General features: G+C 47.2%; 1 protein-coding gene across 11 annotated transcripts in view; it reads right to left on the bottom strand.

Moving 5' to 3' along the window:
• The window catches only part of LOC135904002 (ensconsin-like), a 137,393-nt gene that overhangs the window by 42,923 nt on the left and 74,828 nt on the right, over nucleotides 1-19,642 (bottom strand). For 6 of the 11 annotated variants that reach the window (XM_065434518.2, XM_065434524.2, XM_065434519.2 and 3 more), the window contains 4 exons: nucleotides 18,575-18,679; nucleotides 13,869-14,414; nucleotides 8,478-8,684; nucleotides 94-584 (listed from right to left, as the gene is read on the bottom strand). In XM_065434518.2, the coding sequence (XP_065290590.2) occupies nucleotides 94-584; nucleotides 8,478-8,684; nucleotides 13,869-14,414; nucleotides 18,575-18,679 (1,349 nt within the window). The remainder of the gene's footprint in view (nucleotides 1-93; nucleotides 585-8,477; nucleotides 8,685-13,868; nucleotides 14,415-18,574; nucleotides 18,680-19,642) is intronic. The other 5 variants (XM_065434527.2, XM_065434529.2, XM_065434521.2 and 2 more) reach the window with 5 other exon arrangements.

The following is a 19,642-nucleotide window of genomic DNA, read 5'->3' as shown; positions in this document are numbered from 1 at the left end:
TCTCTTAGACGTCTAAAGACAAATGTAAATAAGAAACGCCTGCAAATGCACACATTGTGACCAAAAAAATGAGAGATGGAGAAGGGTAGCCACCTGGTTGGCCACTGCAGCCTGCACATCAGAAGCGTTGTTTTCTGTAGACGGTGTCCCCTGCTGCTGGTCTGCTGCTGCGATTACATTTGAAGCAACCACATCTGGGGGTGCTGTGGCAGGTTCTGTCGCCCCAGACATGGCCACTGAAGCTGGCTTTGCAGCCGCTGTGGCCACAATTGGAGCAACTGCTGCGGTTGGCAGGGAAGCTTGCAAACCCTGAGTAGGCCCCACGGTGTGGCTGGGATCCTTGGCCACCAAGAGGCTCTTCTCTTTGGAACCTGCCCGCTCCTTCGGTGGCGTATCCTTGGCAGTCCTGGCAGGAGGAGCTGGTGGGCGCTGTTCTCTTCGGAAGGCTGAGGCAGCTGGTGGCTGAGGCTTTTGTGGCTTGCGCAGGTGGGCTGGCTTGGGTGGCACCTCGGGTGCGGTTCCAGCCACCGCTTCAGTGCCATTTGATGATTTCGCCGACTTTTTCTTCTCCACCATCACAGGTGCTGTGGGTGAAGAGAGTGCATTGTTGCCGTTAGCTGCAGGCTTCAGACACAATAAAAAAAGAAACATAGGCCTCTTGCAAAGATTTTCTACCACCGCAGTATTCAGCCCACTACATCTTCTCTGAGACACACAAATTTCATAACTTCACCGCTTCAGCTTTTGCTTTGTCCCATCCTCTGTCAACATCAATACTGTCGACTTCACATGCTATCCATTCACGAAATCAGCACTTCATTGCAAGTCTCATCGGTGCATGCATCGGTGCATGCGCACTACTGAATTTTGCTGTTTTCCTCCCAGTTTCTTAAGATACACCTACAACTTGCATGTGGTCTCATAACGTATGTTGCTTTTTATATAATTTCAAATAATAAGATACAGTCGCCGACTGATTTTCCGGACTCCAAAAATTCGGACATGCTCGATTATTCGGTCTGCTTCGCGGCACCGCCATTCTCCCCATAGACCATAATGTATATAACAACAGCCGAAAGTTCGGACACCTTGCAACCTCTCGTCGGATTTTTCGGACACTCCTTGAGCCAACTCGATCGAGAGCACCATGCATCGCCTCTGACCGGTGCATGGATCGACTGGCTGAATGCCATTTTTGTTTTGAATGGAGCCTCCTTGCTGCTCCACGAAGTGGCGCTAATGCAAATCCCCGCTCATCATCATCGTTTCTGCCCGGTTCGATAGAGTGGCTCTACAGTAGTTCCGATTTCAGCTTAGTAAGCCATGTCAAGACAATGCAGCAGCTGATTTGTTTCTTCGCGCATGACACTGCGAGTAGGCCACGTTTTTTGTTTGTGCGACTGATGTCGGCATGGTGGTGTTTGCTTTGTGTGCTGTGTCGAGGTTCCGGTGATCCAACGCGGCATACGGAAACATCGCATCAAGTGTCTAATGGCGCCGACAGTGCCCGCGCAGACTGTGCTGGGGAATGCCGGCCAGCGGGTGCCGGGAGGCCTAAGATTTGTCGCCTGCCGATGTGCTCCCTACTGACACGGAAAATGTTCCGCTGAGACCTGCGCAGTGATTGCATTGCGATTCTGGACACCGTCTCAATTGACAGTTTCACAGGTGCTGACACTGCTTAGCTGACATGCGTAGAACTCGTCACGTTTCTAGAGCACCGCCAGACAATGACTCTTGAGTCGGAAGATGACGCACGCTGCCGTCGCATGCGGAGTGAGTACAAGCAGTAACTGTGCTTTCAGCCGCCTACAGTGACCGTACGACCCTCTCCGAGATTCAGGCTTATCTGATTGTGTGTAAACGGAACAGCGTGCAATGGAGCATTCACGATTTCTTCAAGCCTACTGCCGAGCCCGAATAAGTGCACTGAAATAAAGGATTTCATTTTTTTTTCTTAATCTGCTTTTTCGGACATTTCCGCAGTCCCCGTGAGGTCCGAATAAACAGACGGCGACTGTACTACTTCCCCTTCAACTGCTCACTGCGCTGCAGCTCAGTTTACTTCTCATGCTCCTTCACGCGTGCTCTATTGAATGTATAATTTCTACCATATTTCCTGGAATGCTCAAGTAAATCTAGTCTCATCAGAAGGTGCCACGTTAAAAAAAACAAGTCAAATGGTTTATTTTGTGCAGGCATGTGAGAACTCAAGGCAGCAAGTAAATACACAGCTGTGCTTCATTTTGCTTTAACTTAAGGTCAAAATAATGAGCAGCACAAGAGGCTGCGACATTAGAATGACAGAGGCCTTTAGCACCAAAAGTAAACATTGGATCAAGTAAAATTAATACTTTTCTTTTACTTTCTTCCTTTTTTTGTTGTTGTTAAGACTGCTGGCATTTGTTTTTGTCACCAGTGTAGGGGTTGGGGGACGGGACTTCAGGATGAAAACCACAAACTTGGGGGTGATTTATTCTACATTATGTACAGGGGACGTGAGACGTCAATTAACAGTCGTACAGACATTACGGGCCCGCAGCAACTCGGACGCTGCGGCCCGCGGCAAGAAGTTCGAGAGAGGTGAAACAGGGAATCAGGGCATGTCCCAGAATGCTCAGGTCTCTCTGGAAGGCTTCTTATAAGCCCTTCGAGCACTGCAAGTCACGTCATGTTTGACCAATGGGAGAGTCCACTCCGATGACGCCACTTGCAGCCAATGGTAGGCGCCCGTGTCGCGTGGCACACCTGTCGGGGCTCTCTGCGGTCTTGCCACGCAGACTGGCAATCCACTTGTAGGCTGGAGAAGGAGCGGGGGGGGGGGGGCGCTCGTGCACCTGCTTCATTGTCGGATGCCCACCTGCTCCCGGTGACTCGGCTCCGCAGCGGTGGCAAATGCCTTCTTCAAAGACGAAGGGGGTCGATTGCGCTCCATTGTCCCAGGCCCCCTTCTAATCCCGGCGACGCACGAACTTGTTGCCTTAAACTTGTTTGCTCGGCCGCTTCTCTGGAATGCGCTTTCCTGCCTCTGCATTCCTCAATTAGCTGTGCTGCCACTCGAAGCGGTTTGGGGAACTCGAAGTAGCCTCAGGAACCAGCTCCATATCTAACAGCTCGTCCTCGCCCAGGTTGTTCTGAATGGCCGGTGAACTCAATTCGCTGGCCAGGAGGAACGCAGAAAGAAGCTGCAGGGTACTGGGGTCGAGCCTCGTTTGACGAACTTCGGGATCCTAGGCCCTGGAGAACAAACGTCAAACAAACCAAACAACACAGCGCTGCACCACGCGTAAGCGCAGGCTCTTCACCCCTGACTCGCCAGGCTATTACTGAGTCAAAATCAACCCTGATCTTTTAGTTCCCCAATTTTGACAACAGTTCCAACCACCCTTCCAAACAGCTATCCATTTCTCCTCGATTGCCGACAAGACCAGAGTACTATTGTTGTTGCAAAACAAAAGGGTCGTCGACGATGCAAACAACAAATGAAAACAGCCGAACATAACATAAGTGGCCTAACTACACGAACAGCATGTTTCCAATCTATCGCAGTGGCGTACTTATCGCACGTATTGGTGCCACTGAACAATCTGGTCAATCTCACAAGTACGTAATCACAAGCGCGCTAGCCTTGTGGTCACTATACAAAACGCGTACTTGCGTTGTAGGCAAACTTTTCATTTACGCTTACTCACGTTTCTTTCCTGAAAGTCCTACAGGACACGTGACATAAACGAACAATTAAACTCGCGGGACTTACACACTCCGCAGAACTCTTAAAATGATGCGTCTTCTACTAACCCTTTCCACGCACGCTGACTAAAGAAGTCAGAATACGGCTGCCCTCCACACACACTAGCAACCCAGTCATAAAGTCTGCTTCCTTCCGTCCACACAGGACACGCGCTAACTGGAACTAAGAACGCTTCTCCGTGCAAATCATGCACTCACTGAAAACCTACGCGCTTAACCTTGGAAAATTCGAAAACACTTAAAAAGAAAGAAGGTTAAATAACACACACGCGCGTTACGATAGGCCTCTTAACAATAACCTTGACCCTTGGTTACTCAAACACAAAAAAAAAAGCCTATCTACTTATTAATGAACATCTCGCGAGACTACATGTTTACACAAACGCGTCTTTCAAATCTCGAGCTTCTCGAAGGAAAACATAAACAAAGCTCAAACCTTACACATTGAAAGAAACTCTAGTCTCAAATCGCGAAATTTTCCGATGCTCAAAAATAACAAACAAACACTTCATTTCTACGGAAGCGCTCTTGGCCTCCCGTTCCCGATTGCTTACGACTGACTCATACTTTCAGCCTGACCCGCGGTGGGCGAAGTTTCAAAGCTACTCTGGCTGCCGAGAGACAACAAAAGGGCTGATTCACTATCAGCTCCCCCAAGACGTTACGGTCTCTTGCCAATTTGCGTCCCCGCGTCCCGCTTTCAACACAAACTCGACTGACCGCGTCGCTACTCCCCACCTGGTCTCGTCCTGCCACCTTGCGTTTCTTCGAACTGCACGCTGAGCTGTGAAAAGAACTACGGAACGACGAGGAGCTTAGCAGCCTCGTGCCCTTTGTCCGCGTCCGTGCAGAACATTCTTCGCGGTCCCCCTTTGACCGGTGGCTTGAACGTTTTCGATGCGTCAACATCGTCCGAGACGACCGCATCTTTTTCCTCGCGCCCTGCCCATTTGGGTTTCTCGCCATCTTTGGCGGCGCTACATTAATTACCGTCTCTCGGTCTTTACCGCGCTTCTTTTTACGGCGCTTTCTCTTTGCACTCGTTTTCATGTCGCCTCGTGCCTCGTGCTGGCCGGTACACATTTCGTCGGCCCGGATCGGTCTCTTACCCGCACAGTCTGAGTGATTTACATTTAAATCTACTCTCTCTCTGCCTCGACTGGCGGACAGCTCAACCGACTCTGGCACAATGCAGCAGGCTTTACTCGAGTAAGACAACTCGCACTCTTGCGAACTGCCCTCTACTACATTGCCCAGCTCACGCTGTGAATCGGCACACAGCCCGTCGGTATCGATCGCTGTCTCACGCGCACAGTCCGAATGAGTAATAACGGAATCATCCCTATCTAGGCTATCTAGACTGGCGGAGAGCCGCACCGATCCCTGAACAATGCAGTTGTTCTCTCGTGAGCTACAGAGCTCGCCACCCCGAGAACTATTCTCAACTGCATCGTCCAGCTCGCACTTCACTTCTGCACGCACCTCTGGCTCTACATGGGTGCTCCCTTCTGTCGGGTCAGAAGTACCCTTTCCTTCGCTAGCTACCTCGCTAACATTACCAGCGACGCACACACGCGGTAACTGTGCCAATTTGTTCGCAGCTGGCCTAGCTGTCTCTACAGTCATCTGTTGGCACAGCACCTCGTCGCTCTCACTGCGGCCTTTAACGGCCTCTGTTGCCACTAAGGCATCGTTAGCAGCTAGCCTTTTCCCTTCACTTATGAATCTGCAGCCAATCTCACAGGCACTACTCTTTTCGTCGGCTTCTGGCGAAAATCTGCTAGATGCTTCCTCATTCTTTCGCTCTGTACTACCTACAGAATTCTCAGACAGCCGTTGTCTCTGTGCCAATAACTGATCACAATACTGTATCTCTTTGATCAGTGCTGCCTTCTCTCTCTCATACTTTTCCTCTCGCTCACGTTCGCGTGCCTTCTCACGTTCGTGACGCTGACACCTAAGAGTAAGTTCTTGAAGCTCCTGCTTCCGTTCATTCTCGCGTTCTTCACGCTGACGCTCACTCCTAAGCTCACGACGCTCTCGCAAACGTACACGACGCACACGCTCCCGTGGCTCCTGTATCACCTCCCAAGCAAGCCTAATACTTTCATCATCATTGCCACTATCGTTAATCGCCTTTATGATAGCTGGCGTTTCCATCCGTTCGTCCGCCTCAACTCCCAAATCGTCGCACACCAACAACAAATCCAACCTCGTCAACCTTCTAAGATCCATGGCAGCTGCCCTGACAGGTGGTTAAAACTGTTTTCCTTAATTAATTTGTGCAAACACACAATGCAACAAACTCCCGATTCCCAGAACTATCAAAATTGAACACACAACCTTTGAGTCTGACGAATCATAAGGAAAAAAACCACGCGCTCACTTACGGTTGCAGCACCCTGCCATCCGGTTCGTTCGTCCGCTGTTGCCGGTTCCTTCCGGACTCCCTCGGTCGAAGGCTCGCTCCTTCTTCGATACTCCCAGTCTCTTCGGACCTCTTTCGACGAAGGCTCTCTCTTCTTCGCTCTTCCCGGTTCTTTACGATCTCTCTCGACGAAGGTTGATTCGTAGCGCTGCCACCAGCTGATGTATTCGGAGGCGATCCTACCGCTGCCAACCAGATGTAGGGGTTGAAGTACGGGACGTCGGGATGGAGACCCTCAAAACTTGGGAGGATTTATTCTACATTATGTACAGGGGACGTGAGACGTCAATTAACAGTCGTACAGACATTACGGGCCCGCAGCAACTCGGACGCTGCGGCCCGCGGCAAGAAGTTCGAGAGAGGTGAAACAGGGAATCAGGGCATGTCCCAGAATGCTCAGGTCTCTCTGGAAGGCTTCTTATAAGCCCTTCGAGCACTGCAAGTCACGTCATGTTTGACCAATGGGAGAGTCCACTCCGATGACGCCACTTGCAGCCAATGGTAGGCGCCCGTGTCGCGTGGCACACCTGTCGGGGCTCTCTGCGGTCTTGCCACGCAGACTGGCAATCCACTTGTAGGCTGGAGAAGGAGCGGGGGGGGGGGGGGGCGCTCGTGCACCTGCTTCATTGTCGGATGCCCACCTGCTCCCGGTGACTCGGCTCCGCAGCGGTGGCAAATGCCTTCTTCAAAGACGAAGGGGGTCGATTGCGCTCCATTGTCCCAGGCCCCCTTCTAATCCCGGCGACGCACGAACTTGTTGCCTTAAACTTGTTTGCTCGGCCGCTTCTCTGGAATGCGCTTTCCTGCCTCTGCATTCCTCAATTAGCTGTGCTGCCACTCGAAGCGGTTTGGGGAACTCGAAGTAGCCTCAGGAACCAGCTCCATATCTAACACCAGGAAGACAGAGCCCATTTTAAAGAAAAGTGAAGTTGAATACCAAGCTTATATAAAGTTATGGCGATAATTGAGAATGTTGCACAATGTAATCAGTATCGCAGCCCTTTTTCGATGTAGATGCATTCCTACGATTCCCAAGTGATTTTCTTCTGGCATGCGCCAGAAGAAAACCACTTATTTCTTCAAATAAAGAAGCTTTGAAGTGAGTATGGTATGGTATGAAGAACTTTATTTGGTCCTGAAGGTCAACCATAGGTTGACGCGGGCCGCTCCCACGTTGGGACTGTCAGGCCGAGCCCTTCAGCCACATCGCGGGCCTTCTGGACTGCCCGTAATTGGTCAGAGAGCGATTCGCTGTGTAGTATTTGCCGCCACCATTCTTCCTTGTCACAGTCTGTGAAGACCGCGGGGCACTGCCAAAGCATGTGGTCAAGAGTAATGATGCCATTGCACTTATTACAGTTGATTTGAGTTTCCCTCTCAGGATAGAGCCTGTTAATAAAATCTGGACTTGGGTATGTTTTAGTCTGTAGCAAACATAATGTGACAGCTTGGGCTCTGCAAAGCTTACCGTGTGGCAATGGGTACTGCCTTCAGCTTAAATAATAATGCTTCGTGATTTCGTTATATGTTAATAATCGATCCCTGTGTTCCCCGGGTGAAGTGTAAGTTGCTCGGTCTTGAAGAGCACGGCTAGAAAGTCCTCGTGCTGCTTCATTTGCCACCTGAAACATTTTTATTTGAGAGTATGCTCGTCTGCACATGTGCCTATTGCCAAGGTATGTTGTTTTCATTCCTAGGCTTGTCCAGTGGCTTATAACCACAATGTCTTCATTACAACGATATTTCAAAATAATGAACAATTTTCGGCGATCCCACGTGATTCTTTATATCAAGATTTGACTGTAGTCATTGCAGGTTCTAACGACAAAAAGTTAAGAGCAGTTACACTGAAATGCCCTGTAACATTCCTCTTTCTCACACTCCCCAGAATATGTGAAACTGCAACATGTTCATTGGAGGCTGGCTGAGCAGCAATGCTGTAATGCACTCTCAAGTGATCAAACATCCTCACATACTGTGTCTCCAATTTTTGTCTGTTTGCATTTGAATGGTTCATGTCAAAATCAATTTTACTGGAAGTTGAAAACGGTCACCTCGTCTAAAAAAAAAAAAAGAATCTCAACCAAGCAGGTGAGTGGAAAAGAATGAAAGCTCACAGTGTGGGGAGCTACAGGGTGGGGACAAGTAAACTATCATGTTAGTAGCAAGCAAAATATGTCCCATCACTGAAGAGACCATGTATGCAAAAGTGTGACACTAGAATGTGGAACCAAGCAGCACTGCAGAGTTGAAAGAAGAAACTGCACGCATGTCACCATGGTAGTAGCTTGGTGCATACCTGTCTTTTCTGTGACAAGATTTTGCCTACTTTGCAGCGCTTTGTCCGGGATGGTGCCTGCAATGCTGAGTGGCCTGGGCTTCCGTGGAGGTGGCCTTGGACGCATCACCACCGATGAAGACATCTGGCTAGAGGCGACCGAGTGCTCAGATGCCACTGACATAGACGAACGAGGTCGTGATGGTGACTGCTGCTCCTTGCCGGTAGCTATACACAGATATGGAAGCTTCATCAGATATGCATCAGATATGCTCCAGCAAAATTGAACAAGTTTTGAACTGAACTGAACTGAACAGCAGGAAATATAGCACATAATTGGCATACAAGACATCTTATTAAAGAGATTGAACATGTAAACAAAATGTAGGTTTTGCATTGCACATGGCTTTTGTCTGGTGCCTCGACTACATGAGTTTTGCTGGCATTTCATTCACGACTGTGCTCTGATGTTATGTGTAAAGCAGCAAATTTGTCCACTTTATTTGCTTCTTAGAATGTTTACGAAATATGATAACGTTTGTTGCACCGTGACAAAGTGGTAACATTGTTTCACTTTTACATAAGTATTGTGATTTTCTTGCTTAGAAAAAATAATCATCATCAGCCTATTCTTCGACAGTCACCATGCGTGTGCGCCGGCACCAGCTTAGTCCGCTCCTTGAAGTTTCGTTTTCTGCCATTATCAGAAAGCGAGCGTAGGCCGACGTGGGCAGTTTAGTGGTTCTCGCTCGTTGTGTGCTTGCGTGCTGCGATATTTCACGACTTGCACCATTTGTGCATCGTGCTACAGTGCACGAATACTTCACGCACAAATCCTGCTTTTAATCTGAACAAAATTTCAGGTCCCTTCAGGTTCGAATTATCAAGATTTTACTGTGTGTGTGTGTGTGTGTGTGCGTGCGTGTGTGTGCGTGCGTGTGCGCGTGTGTGAGAAGGGGGTGGGGGTTCTGGCTCTCGCGGTGATTGTGTGGGGGCCATTGCGTTGTTTTGCCGGGGGGGGGGGCTCCGTGTCCCTCTCCTCCTTGCCTGGACGGGCTGGCAGCGGGTCATAAAACACTGTCGCTCTGCTGTCATCTCGCCCACGGGAAGGCCAACAGGCTTTCCCCACTGACTGACATTTTGGCGGGATTCGGGCCCTGCTTGCGTGCACTCCGGGTAAGCGCGCGCAACACGGGGCCCCAAGAGACAACATCGGGGCGTCGGAAGGTGCGTACGTGTTCCTCTCTGCTGGCGGCAGCCCCCTTTGTCCGCTGCCAGCTGATGGTTACTTCGGCTTGTCGGGGTCCCGGCCTCAGCGGGCGTGCGCACTCTTCCGTCGTCTCGATGTCCTGACGTAGCGTCTGCCGATCATGCCCCCGTCTGTTCGTCTGTCGTTTCTTTATATTTCTCTTTTCTCTGCCGTGGGGCGCGCGATGGCAGGCGCTGACCGAAGGATAGGCAGCCTCTTACTGCTGGGGTTCCTTGTTCTTTGTTCTCTCTCTGTCGCGGTGCGCCATTCGCGGCCACCGGCGACCATTTGACCATGCTTTGTGTAATTGGCTTCAGATTCGGACGTCATGTTAAAACGTGTGTCTGTGTTGAGTCCAACCTTAATAAATGTTCCTTGTGGCTTCTAGAGAGCTTTGCCTACGCTCTCCCTTGCTGCGCGTGTGGTCTCGCCTTCCCCTAAGCTAGGACCGGCGAGGCGCGTATGCGCGCAGCTGCACGGCGGCACACGAAGCGGACCGGAGCAGGCGCGGACGCGGTGCCCTGCACGTATGGCGGCTCGGAGTGCTTGAAACCGCGGTGGTCGTCCGGCGCACGCGGAATCGGAGCGTGCGCGCCATGAGCGTCGCAAGGAGACCACTCATATATATATATATATATATATATGTGTGTGTGTGTGTTCACATGAATTTAATCTGTCATGTTTTTGCTCACAGCCAGTTGCAGAATCTTGCAAAAGCACACTTAAGCGTACTATATGACAAGTTTTGCTGTCGAGCAAATTTGTCTTCACATGCATACAGCAGCACCACGCTGTAAACACTCCGATTGTAAACCCTGAGAAACAGGTGGTAGCTTGTACATGCACAAAACACTGCTTCTTGTTCTCCGAGCAATTTGCTAGTAATCTTCAAACTAGAACACTGGCTCATGTGCCCAGAGTGCACGAAGAAATGTGTTTGCTACAACATACCGCTCCCACTCCCCACACTTTAGGAGGATGATAGTACATGAAATGCTAACATGCCACACAATTCATAACGAGTATGAAAACTATCAGCAATTAATCTTTTGAATATTTCTAGCAAATTAATGTGCTCCGGACACCCCTTGGCTTTTAGTTTGGCCAGATGAACTTGCATCATAAGGCTGCAGGTCAAAGGTCTGTCAGCTGTATTTTGTAAATTTGTTTGCTAGGTTGATGTTTGCAACCAAGATTAATGACTTGCTGAAAATCACCGTTCTTTGGTTTAGTTGGCTCTAGTGTGTCCTATCTTCCCATCTTTCATTACACAAATAATAATAAAAGTAGCTTTTTGCCTTTATTTTTGAGCCATTAGGTAACTCTCTCATCTTTGCTGAAGATCCAGTAGCGAATGCCAAAACCACTGCTTGCACAAGGCTGACTATAACTTTATAATAAAGCACATGCTCTTCTTCACATACCTAATTAAATTGACACATATTGTTTCTTTCTAGAGTCATCGCCGACATCCTGCAGTCCTGCTCAATCAAGCACAAACTGACTACGTCTTACCATCCACAGACTAATGGTCTCACGGAGTGTTTGAATTGCCCCCTAACAGACATGCTTGTAAAGTATGCATCATCCATCCAACTATATCAATTGGGACCTTGCCCTATCCTATGTCACTTTTGCATATAATTCTCTGCATCACGGCACCACAGGTTATTCCCCGTTCTTTCTGTTGTTCGGCCGAGAACCAACATTGCCACTGGACGCATCCCTTCCATTTGCCGCAGCAGAGACCAGCGAGTATGCACTTGACGCCATCACCAGGGCAGCCCAAGCACGCGAAATTGCCCGCGCTCGCCTCCTGACTTCCCAAGAGAAGCAACGGCGTTTGTACGATCGCCAACACAGAGACATCCACTTTTCGCCTGGATCTCTGGTACTCCTGTGGTCCCCAACTCATCACATTGGCCTGTCAGAAAAACTCCTGTCTCAGTACACAGGCCCATATTGAGTGCTGCGTGCCGCGATTCCAGTTACGTACGAAATCGCCCCATGCAGTCAGTACCAGTGCCTCATCTGCCCCGAATTCTACTGACGTTGTGCATGTCGCACGCCTCAAACCCTATCACTCTCCTGTTATCACCGATATTTAGACGCACCGGGACGGTGCTCCTGCTGCCAGGAATAACGATACATGCATATTGCATGTTTCTTGTGGACGACGAATGCTCTCTGGCTCTTGAGCTATCTCATGCTGAACCGGCTAGCGCTGCAGTTATCTTTTGCAAAGTTACTTTGTAAATAGTCTCCAGTTCTTAATCCTTCGTTCACGTAACAATATTATATGAAAAGAAATTAAAGCCAGAGCGTTTCGTCTGCTGCCCACTTGGCAAGCTGTTAGCATGCGTGTCCCATTAGTTTGTACATAAATGGATATGCTAGAAGACAGAAAAGAGTGAATAGACCTGTCCTATCTAGTAACAATATAATTAGAGCCCATACACAACCAACCAACACATGATAGCACTTCACAGTCTCTGATGAACAAAGCTTGATCGCAATCCATGGGAACACTTGTCATGCACATGAGGTGATGTAATTTCACTACAGTTTCATATTTATGTCACTGTAGTTTTTAACATTATCTTTAACTTGTGCTATGACCTTGACACAAGAAAGCAAAATACATAGTACTGTATCTGAAAAGGCCCTTGGAGATACCACACCCGCAGATATTAACCACCACATTAATTTTGCAGTGTTAATCTCCCGGAAAGGAAAAGGTGCATGAAACATTCAAATCTTATAACGTACATGAAACACTCTAATATATTTAGACACAAGCAGGTGATCCGAGAAAGTGTTTGTGCAAGTTGGAAAGTTGCAGACATGTAAATAATGAATGCATGAATATGAAAAATCATTGCGTAGGCTTCTCATGCATATCAGATGCATATTTGTGCATGGCCAAAAGCCCCCGATTATTTTAGGAGATCACACACGCTTAGTGCGAAGAGTGAGATCGCAAAGCAGTGAAAGTAAGGGACGTCAAGAGTGAAAACACTCTTGAGCAAAAGCCCCACCCTCCCTCCAGGCAGCACACAAAGTTAAAGAAATAAGAATTCCATGCAAAGCATACCAAGATGGTGAATGAGTAGCAGTGTCCCGTGGTGGTGAATAAAAAAGTTAGAAGAAAGATGGCATACTCACAAGTGGTCGAAAGGAACCCATCACCATGGTCAGGGTAGGAAGAGTACTTATACAAGCGTGCAAGCCAAATAAAGCAAGAAGCGCTCCACTGGTGAGCCGCTTTGGAGCAACCGATGTTAATTCCTTTATCTAGAAGCACTGTCACTTGGCCAAAAAGAAAAAAAAAAAGCTTGCAATTTGACCAACTGTAAGAATAAAAATTTTTATTTAGGACCTCAAGTGTATTGCCAAGAAATCTTTAAATCCAAAAAGAACAAAGGAAATAAAAAGAGTTTACAGCAATGTAACTGCAAAACAAAAAAAAAACAGATATTGCAATTTTTGTAAACTGTTAGATTGTCTGATGTAGAGAAATTATTTCTTTATGTTGGATTACTTCATAGCTTTCATGAAATCATTAAATTGTTTTGGGTTCTTTGCAAAAGTTACATTAATAATTTACTGACATATTTTAGATGGTTGTATAGTATATAAATTTTCATGTTTTAGATGCCTTAGTTGAGAGCAGTTAATAGAAATGTGATCTCATCCTTTACAGCCAAGTTCAAGAGATGTAGTTTCATTTTTTCTATTGTTTGGTCTTCGACAAAATCTGTAAAAAGATTCGATAATCAAAATAAAAAATCTGCTCCCAACAGAGATTAACTTTCACCATTTACGTTCAACAAATCGCACCTAAACTGGTTCGGCAGATGCTGAACAATATGATTTCTCTGCTCCTATGTATTTGAATAATAGCTCCCAAAGTAGGTAGCCTTGAGCATGAAGCTTTTCACAAGCATTTGCCATACAAGCCAGAGGGCTGTGATTAAAATGTGGTCAGATTTGTGTACCTAAAGCGACCATGTATATCATAAGCCTGGTATATACCAACTGCCATACTTCAGGGCATTATGCAAGTGTGGCAAGATCGAACAGAACTGGCCTCCAAAGTCACACTTCCAACATGCAGACATGGCAGAGCTGTCCCTAGCAGCAAAGCATGCACTGCCACCCACCTGCGCTTCCTGCCATCCGGTTGGTGGCCCTGAGCTGCGAGGCCCGTGTGGGGCGGGGTGCAATTGCCAGCTGGCTCATGCTGCGTGCCGACTGCAGCTTGCTGCTCCCCAGCCCACCCCTGCCCGACAGCACCATGCTTTGGGACATGTCTACCACCCCCCGCCTGGAAGGAGGGCTGCCTGAAGACAAGTTGAGCATGCTCTTGGCAGCCATACTTGGTGGCGTGGCAGCAGAGGCACCCGAGCTGGGGCTGGCTGGAAGCAGCCGCGGCCGCCGAGGCTGTGCAAGCATGTCCAGGCGCGACATGCTCACGGCACGCTGAGCCACACCTGACGAGGACGACGATGGAGCCGTGGCTGGTGACCGGGAGCGCGAGGCCGAGGCTGCTGCACTCCGGTTCCACGGGATGACTGGCATGAGGTCCGTCTTGCGCCGTCCACGGCTGTGCTGGCTTGGCAACGCCGTCATGCTGCGCGTCATGGGGTCCTCTCCTGGGTCGGGGCCAGACACCAAGCAGCGCACTTGTGGGCCATGTCTGCAAGAGTCTGCGGTGGCCAAGAGCCGGCTGTAGAGCCCGACAGAACGGAAGAGAATAGCGGCATGGGAGGGCACACATTGGGATGCTACTACAAGTGCCTGCCAGCACAGCTCAGGTAGCAAGGGCAGACTTTAAATTTTTGTCAGTAGCAGAGATGGAAGCAGGTGGGTTGACTTGGCAAAGGGAATTTTTATTTAACTTAAAAGCTCTCTAGGAAACATATATGGGTTTTCTTCACAGCGTTGTGTTACTGCTGGATGGTTGAAAAGTACTTGAATGTCCCGGGAAAGTCGCTAATTGTGTCCTGCATTTATCTCAATTTCACAATTACTAAAGCTCTGTTTGCAATTGGCACCTCAGATGTCGAGCTCTAATCTATCACTTTAGCTTGACTTAACATTTGGCTTTAGTGTCCCTTTAAATAGCTGCTACTACTTTGGAACTTGAACCAAATTTGAAGTTATATTTACGTTTCACAAGAGTCAAATCTGAGAACATCATGGCCTGCCTGACCTTAGGTAACAACACGCAATACTAATTGCAAGGTATTGAGCACTGGTGTGGTGGCTGCCTGTTTCCATGCAACCAACCCTATGCCTTTGCCAGTCATTGCACACAACCCTTATGGCATTGGAGTCGAAGTATGGTCTCTGGTTTCAAAGATTCCTGGAGGAAAAGCAGTACTTGTTCCTATGGGTGGGTTGAGCAACCTGGATGAAAGACAAGAGAAGTACACGATACGAGCGCAGACTAACAACCAGTTGATTTTTTCAAACAAGGGACTAAAATTACAGAAAATGTAAACACATGTAAAGTGATGCTTACAAGGGTGAAAGGGTGTTAGCCTATCTTGCCATTCAAAAACTCAGTTTCTTTATTCTGCAGAGTGATAGAAGTAAAAAAGTATGCAGTCATCCCTTATGTACATCAGATGGGGCATGGGTTAAAAAGGACAGCCATGAAATATGGTGTTCAAGTTGCCTTTTCAGCAAAGAACTCGTTAAACAAGATTTGCAATCTTGTCAATAGACCTCAACAGGCATCCAAGGTTATGAGCCGCGTCAAACACTCGGGGCAGCTTGTGGCATGCTCGGTGGGAGTGGTCTACGCCATTCCAGTTTCGTGCGGCAAAAAGTACTTTGGGCAGACGGGACGCTGTCTTAACATCCGCCTTAGGGAGCACCAAGGTGCGATCAGGAATGCAACAGGTTCTAATCTGGCTGCGCATTGTAGACATTATTTATGAAAACCTATGTTTGAACAAATGGAAATATTGTATAAAAATATGAATCAAATCAACCGCGACATTGTGGAAGCCTACTTCATGCATGTAAACTCAGGCGCATGCGTCAGCGAGACTTCCATCACTCTGCAGGATAAAGACTCTGAGTTTTTGAGTGGCAAGATAGGCTAACACCCTTTCACCCTTGTAAGCGTCACTTTACATGTGTTTACATTTTCTGTATATTTTAGTCCCTTGCCTGAAAAAATAAACCAGTTGTTAGTCTGCGCTCGTATTGTGTAGTTCCTCGTGCCTTTCGTCCGGGTTGCGCTGCCCACCCATAGGAACATGTTCAATCACCAACTCGCCCAGCTTGCCGTGTTATAATTGAGTGCTCGTCCCATGCCGCTGCACTTCCCAACAGCAATGCACTGCAAAGTGGCCCAGCAGTCAGTGCTTTTTACTGCAAGGCCACTCAATCATGCCCCGTTAAATGTAGCTAGAGAAAGTGTCTGCCAGCCCAACTGTGACCGCAAGAGTTCCTCAATCATACCGGTTTCAAAATTCCAGCCATTCTACCAATCTGCGCAGGTAACAGTAAGTGACCAAATTAAACTTCTGATGCCTACCACCTGATAAAATCTGCTCAAAATGAAAGAGAAAAGTAGGCAGGAAAATCAACCAGAAGCATGTCTGGTTTGTTACCCTACCTAAAGGGGGAGAAAGGTCACAGGATATAGAGAAAGGAGAGAGCCCACTCAGGGTTCCACTTCATCATGAGGCACACCGACAAGACTGTGGCTAGTCACGGGAGCATGTCAGCTTTCAGAAACTGCAGCAATCCATGTGTCGCTCTCTGAGCTTGACATGTGGCTTTTGGAAAATCAAACTGGTGTTGACTGAATGTTGTGCCTATTTGCTGTTCTTTACAGCGGTTTCACAGATCTACTCTATTTTTCTTGTTGCGGTGCTAGAGGAAGTGGTATATTACAGTTAGTTTTGCTGTCCATAGGTGGTCTAACAATAAGTTGACCTCCATGCCATTCTTCAATTACTGTGTCTGGATTCTTAAACATGGAGCGTACGGGGAGCTCCTCAAATGGTATAAACTAAGAGCTCTTCCATACAGTGGGAAAACAAACTGTAATAAATAATTTACAAAAATAAGGCCCTCTGACAAATCATGTGATGGATACTAATGCCGCGTAAATGCCGAAAATGTAACTACTAATATGTACTGTATAAAAAATGTGAAAGAAAAGACCTAGTATTTCGTGTATGTAGCTGCTTTGCATTACATCACTAATGAGTCCTGTAATTTAGTTATCTTAAACGTTTATGTCAATCAGATTAAAATCATTGTCTATAGATATCAGTATAATGGTGCTCAGGTGTCCATGTGTAATTACTATATTCCGTAGCTCTAGTCAAATTATCAGCTGTGAAAACACAGTGGGTGTGTTGAAGTGCAAGTGATGGTTAGTGCGAAAAGAAAAGCCATGTATAGCCAAAAATTACAAGCTATGAGAACCACAATAATAAAAGTGAAGGACACAATAAACTGCCAATTCAGTGTTGATGGTTAGTCATAATTTGTCTGCATTATTAGGCTTAGTAAACTATTAAACTATTGCCATTACCATAGAAATATGGTTATTATGGCCCTTAAATATGAAAAGGTTGTAGGCATCTTGTGCTTCACAATTCTAAAGACAGAATTTATGGCTTCTGACTAATTGTTACAAGAAATCCTGTGGCCTAAGGATTACATTGGTTATATTTACCAAATTGTCGAAAATGCCACAGATGGAAAGGTACTGCAACTCTCGACATGAATCTGAAGTTATGAATGTCGCAACAGCTGCGGATTAGTAGCCCATTATTGTCAAAGATCTTGCACTGAAAACAAATGCAATAGTGCACATCATCGCACAATTCCCAAATGAACGTGCACTAGTTGAATGGCCCCACAAAGCAAGAAGCCCACAAAGGTGAGAGCAAAGTAGGCGGGAAACTTCACACAACAGTGCTGCGCAAGCTACACTGTAGGTCATGACAGCAACTTGATACAGAGCAGCCAAAAGTGAGTGAAGCAAGTGTGAACTACGAGAACACTGCCTGTTACGCTCAACCAGCAAGAACGGCCATCAGGGAAAGGAGACAATAACAGGCCAAAACAGAGTATGGCACTATCGTAACACAGGAATGCAGTTCACAACCCAATTTACAAGATGCAATGTCTTTACTTGAAACAGCAAAGGATCTCAAACACAGAGGTCGGCAAAGAATTCCTGGCTGCTTGTGATATGAGCGGTACTCATCACAACTCCGATAATGTAATGGGAATGGATGTGTTAGGACTAATTATGAAGGAATTGGCATGAAGTGATAAGTATGATGGTGTCAAATGTAATGACTAGGCTAGCTAAGTGAAGGGACATGAAAAAGGTGATGCTTTCCCAGCATCGCAAGCCTGAACTCTTGACTCGACGTGTCACCATGTATGTGATCCTTTGGCTCCAGACACATCAGATCAATAGGGGTGCACCTAGCCAAGCACAAGTAACCAGGTCTCAAAGAAACAACTGCTCTGAGCTTCACACACTATGACTGTCTGTGACAGTTGTATACATATTGACAACAACAAATTCCATGGCAGGTAAGTGAAGCCAGAGCTTTCGGTGCCACACACAAAGGCAACAAGTGTAAACTGTGTTCAATGCAGACCTCTGTGCAGAGGAAAGTGTTAGAGTGACCGAAGAGAGGAAGGACCCAAGAGTAAGCAGAGCGCCCCCTCCCCCGCTCCAACTGTCCCCCCCCCCCCCCCCTACTCAATCCCCAAAGGAAAGCGACAACCACACATTCGCGGACACACCACCAACAGCTGGCTGAGGGGACAGGGGTGCAGCAAGCAAAAGGAGCCCCTCTGTCGTCTCTCTACTCACCCACTGTGACCCCTGACCCCACAAGCCAACCCCCAATGGTAGGGGAAATGAATGCCACATCAGGCACTGCCCCCTGACTTGGGGATGAGTCAGTCTGATCTGCGTCTGCAAGAGAAGCCCCGGCCCCACCTGAATGCTTTCAAGGGGTATAGACACGAAAAAATCTTGAGTGCATTCCCTTCCGCAGAACAATGCATGTATAATCACTTATCATGAATCACAATATGCTATCCACCAATAAGCAACACTTAATAAAATTCAACACCACAGTTTTGCTTTTTGGAAGGGGACAAGTTCGACTGATTGATGCGTGATGTCACCAGACCGAAGAAAACCTATAGAGTAAAAAAATTGGTCATCCTATTATGCACTAAATGTGACAGCATGTGTACTATGGCTGACAGAGCAGTACAAAATGTGCAGGTTTACTACCAGGCAATTAGCACCAAATATGTTGCCACCAGCTCGTGACTTAACATATGGTACTTGCATACGGAACATCCAAAACCACTCAGATGAAAACAAATTAAATAAATTCAGAGTTTTTAGAAATACACTGTGCATCATAAACAATATTTCTATCTCAGTCCAGGAAGTAAAACCGAATTTTTGATGTGAATACGCCTTAGAGTGACCCTTCCTTATGACGTGTCACCACATACAAATGGTACACATGCTCAGAAAATCATGCATCACAGAAATGAAAACACCTTTTTGACTTGTGGAAATGAATACATTTACGGCACTTAGCACAGTGCATTAGTAAAGGAGAAAAACCATAATATATAATGAGAAAGTCAGACACTGCCTTAGAGGGACCATATACTTATTTTTAAAGACCCTCCCCCCATTTTTGTGGTGGAACCAAAAACTTACTGTCAAGAGTTGATCCACAGTGGTCCCTTCAGAAAATGTGTGAAAAATTTTAAAACAGAATTTTTATACCTGCAAGCTCCATAAATTACAGGGTACAGACACTTGCAGCACTCACAAGTGAAGAGCTCGAAATTAGTACAGCTTCGGTTGCAAAAGTATTTTAAAATTTATGCAAATTCTGACAGCATACTG

The sequence above is a fragment of the Dermacentor albipictus genome, chromosome 5 (genome assembly GCF_038994185.2).
Source record: "Dermacentor albipictus isolate Rhodes 1998 colony chromosome 5, USDA_Dalb.pri_finalv2, whole genome shotgun sequence".
Classification (NCBI taxonomy): Eukaryota; Metazoa; Arthropoda; class Arachnida; order Ixodida; family Ixodidae; genus Dermacentor; species Dermacentor albipictus.
Note: the sequence above shows the minus strand (reverse complement) of the source record. Positions and strands in the feature narration are given on the sequence as shown.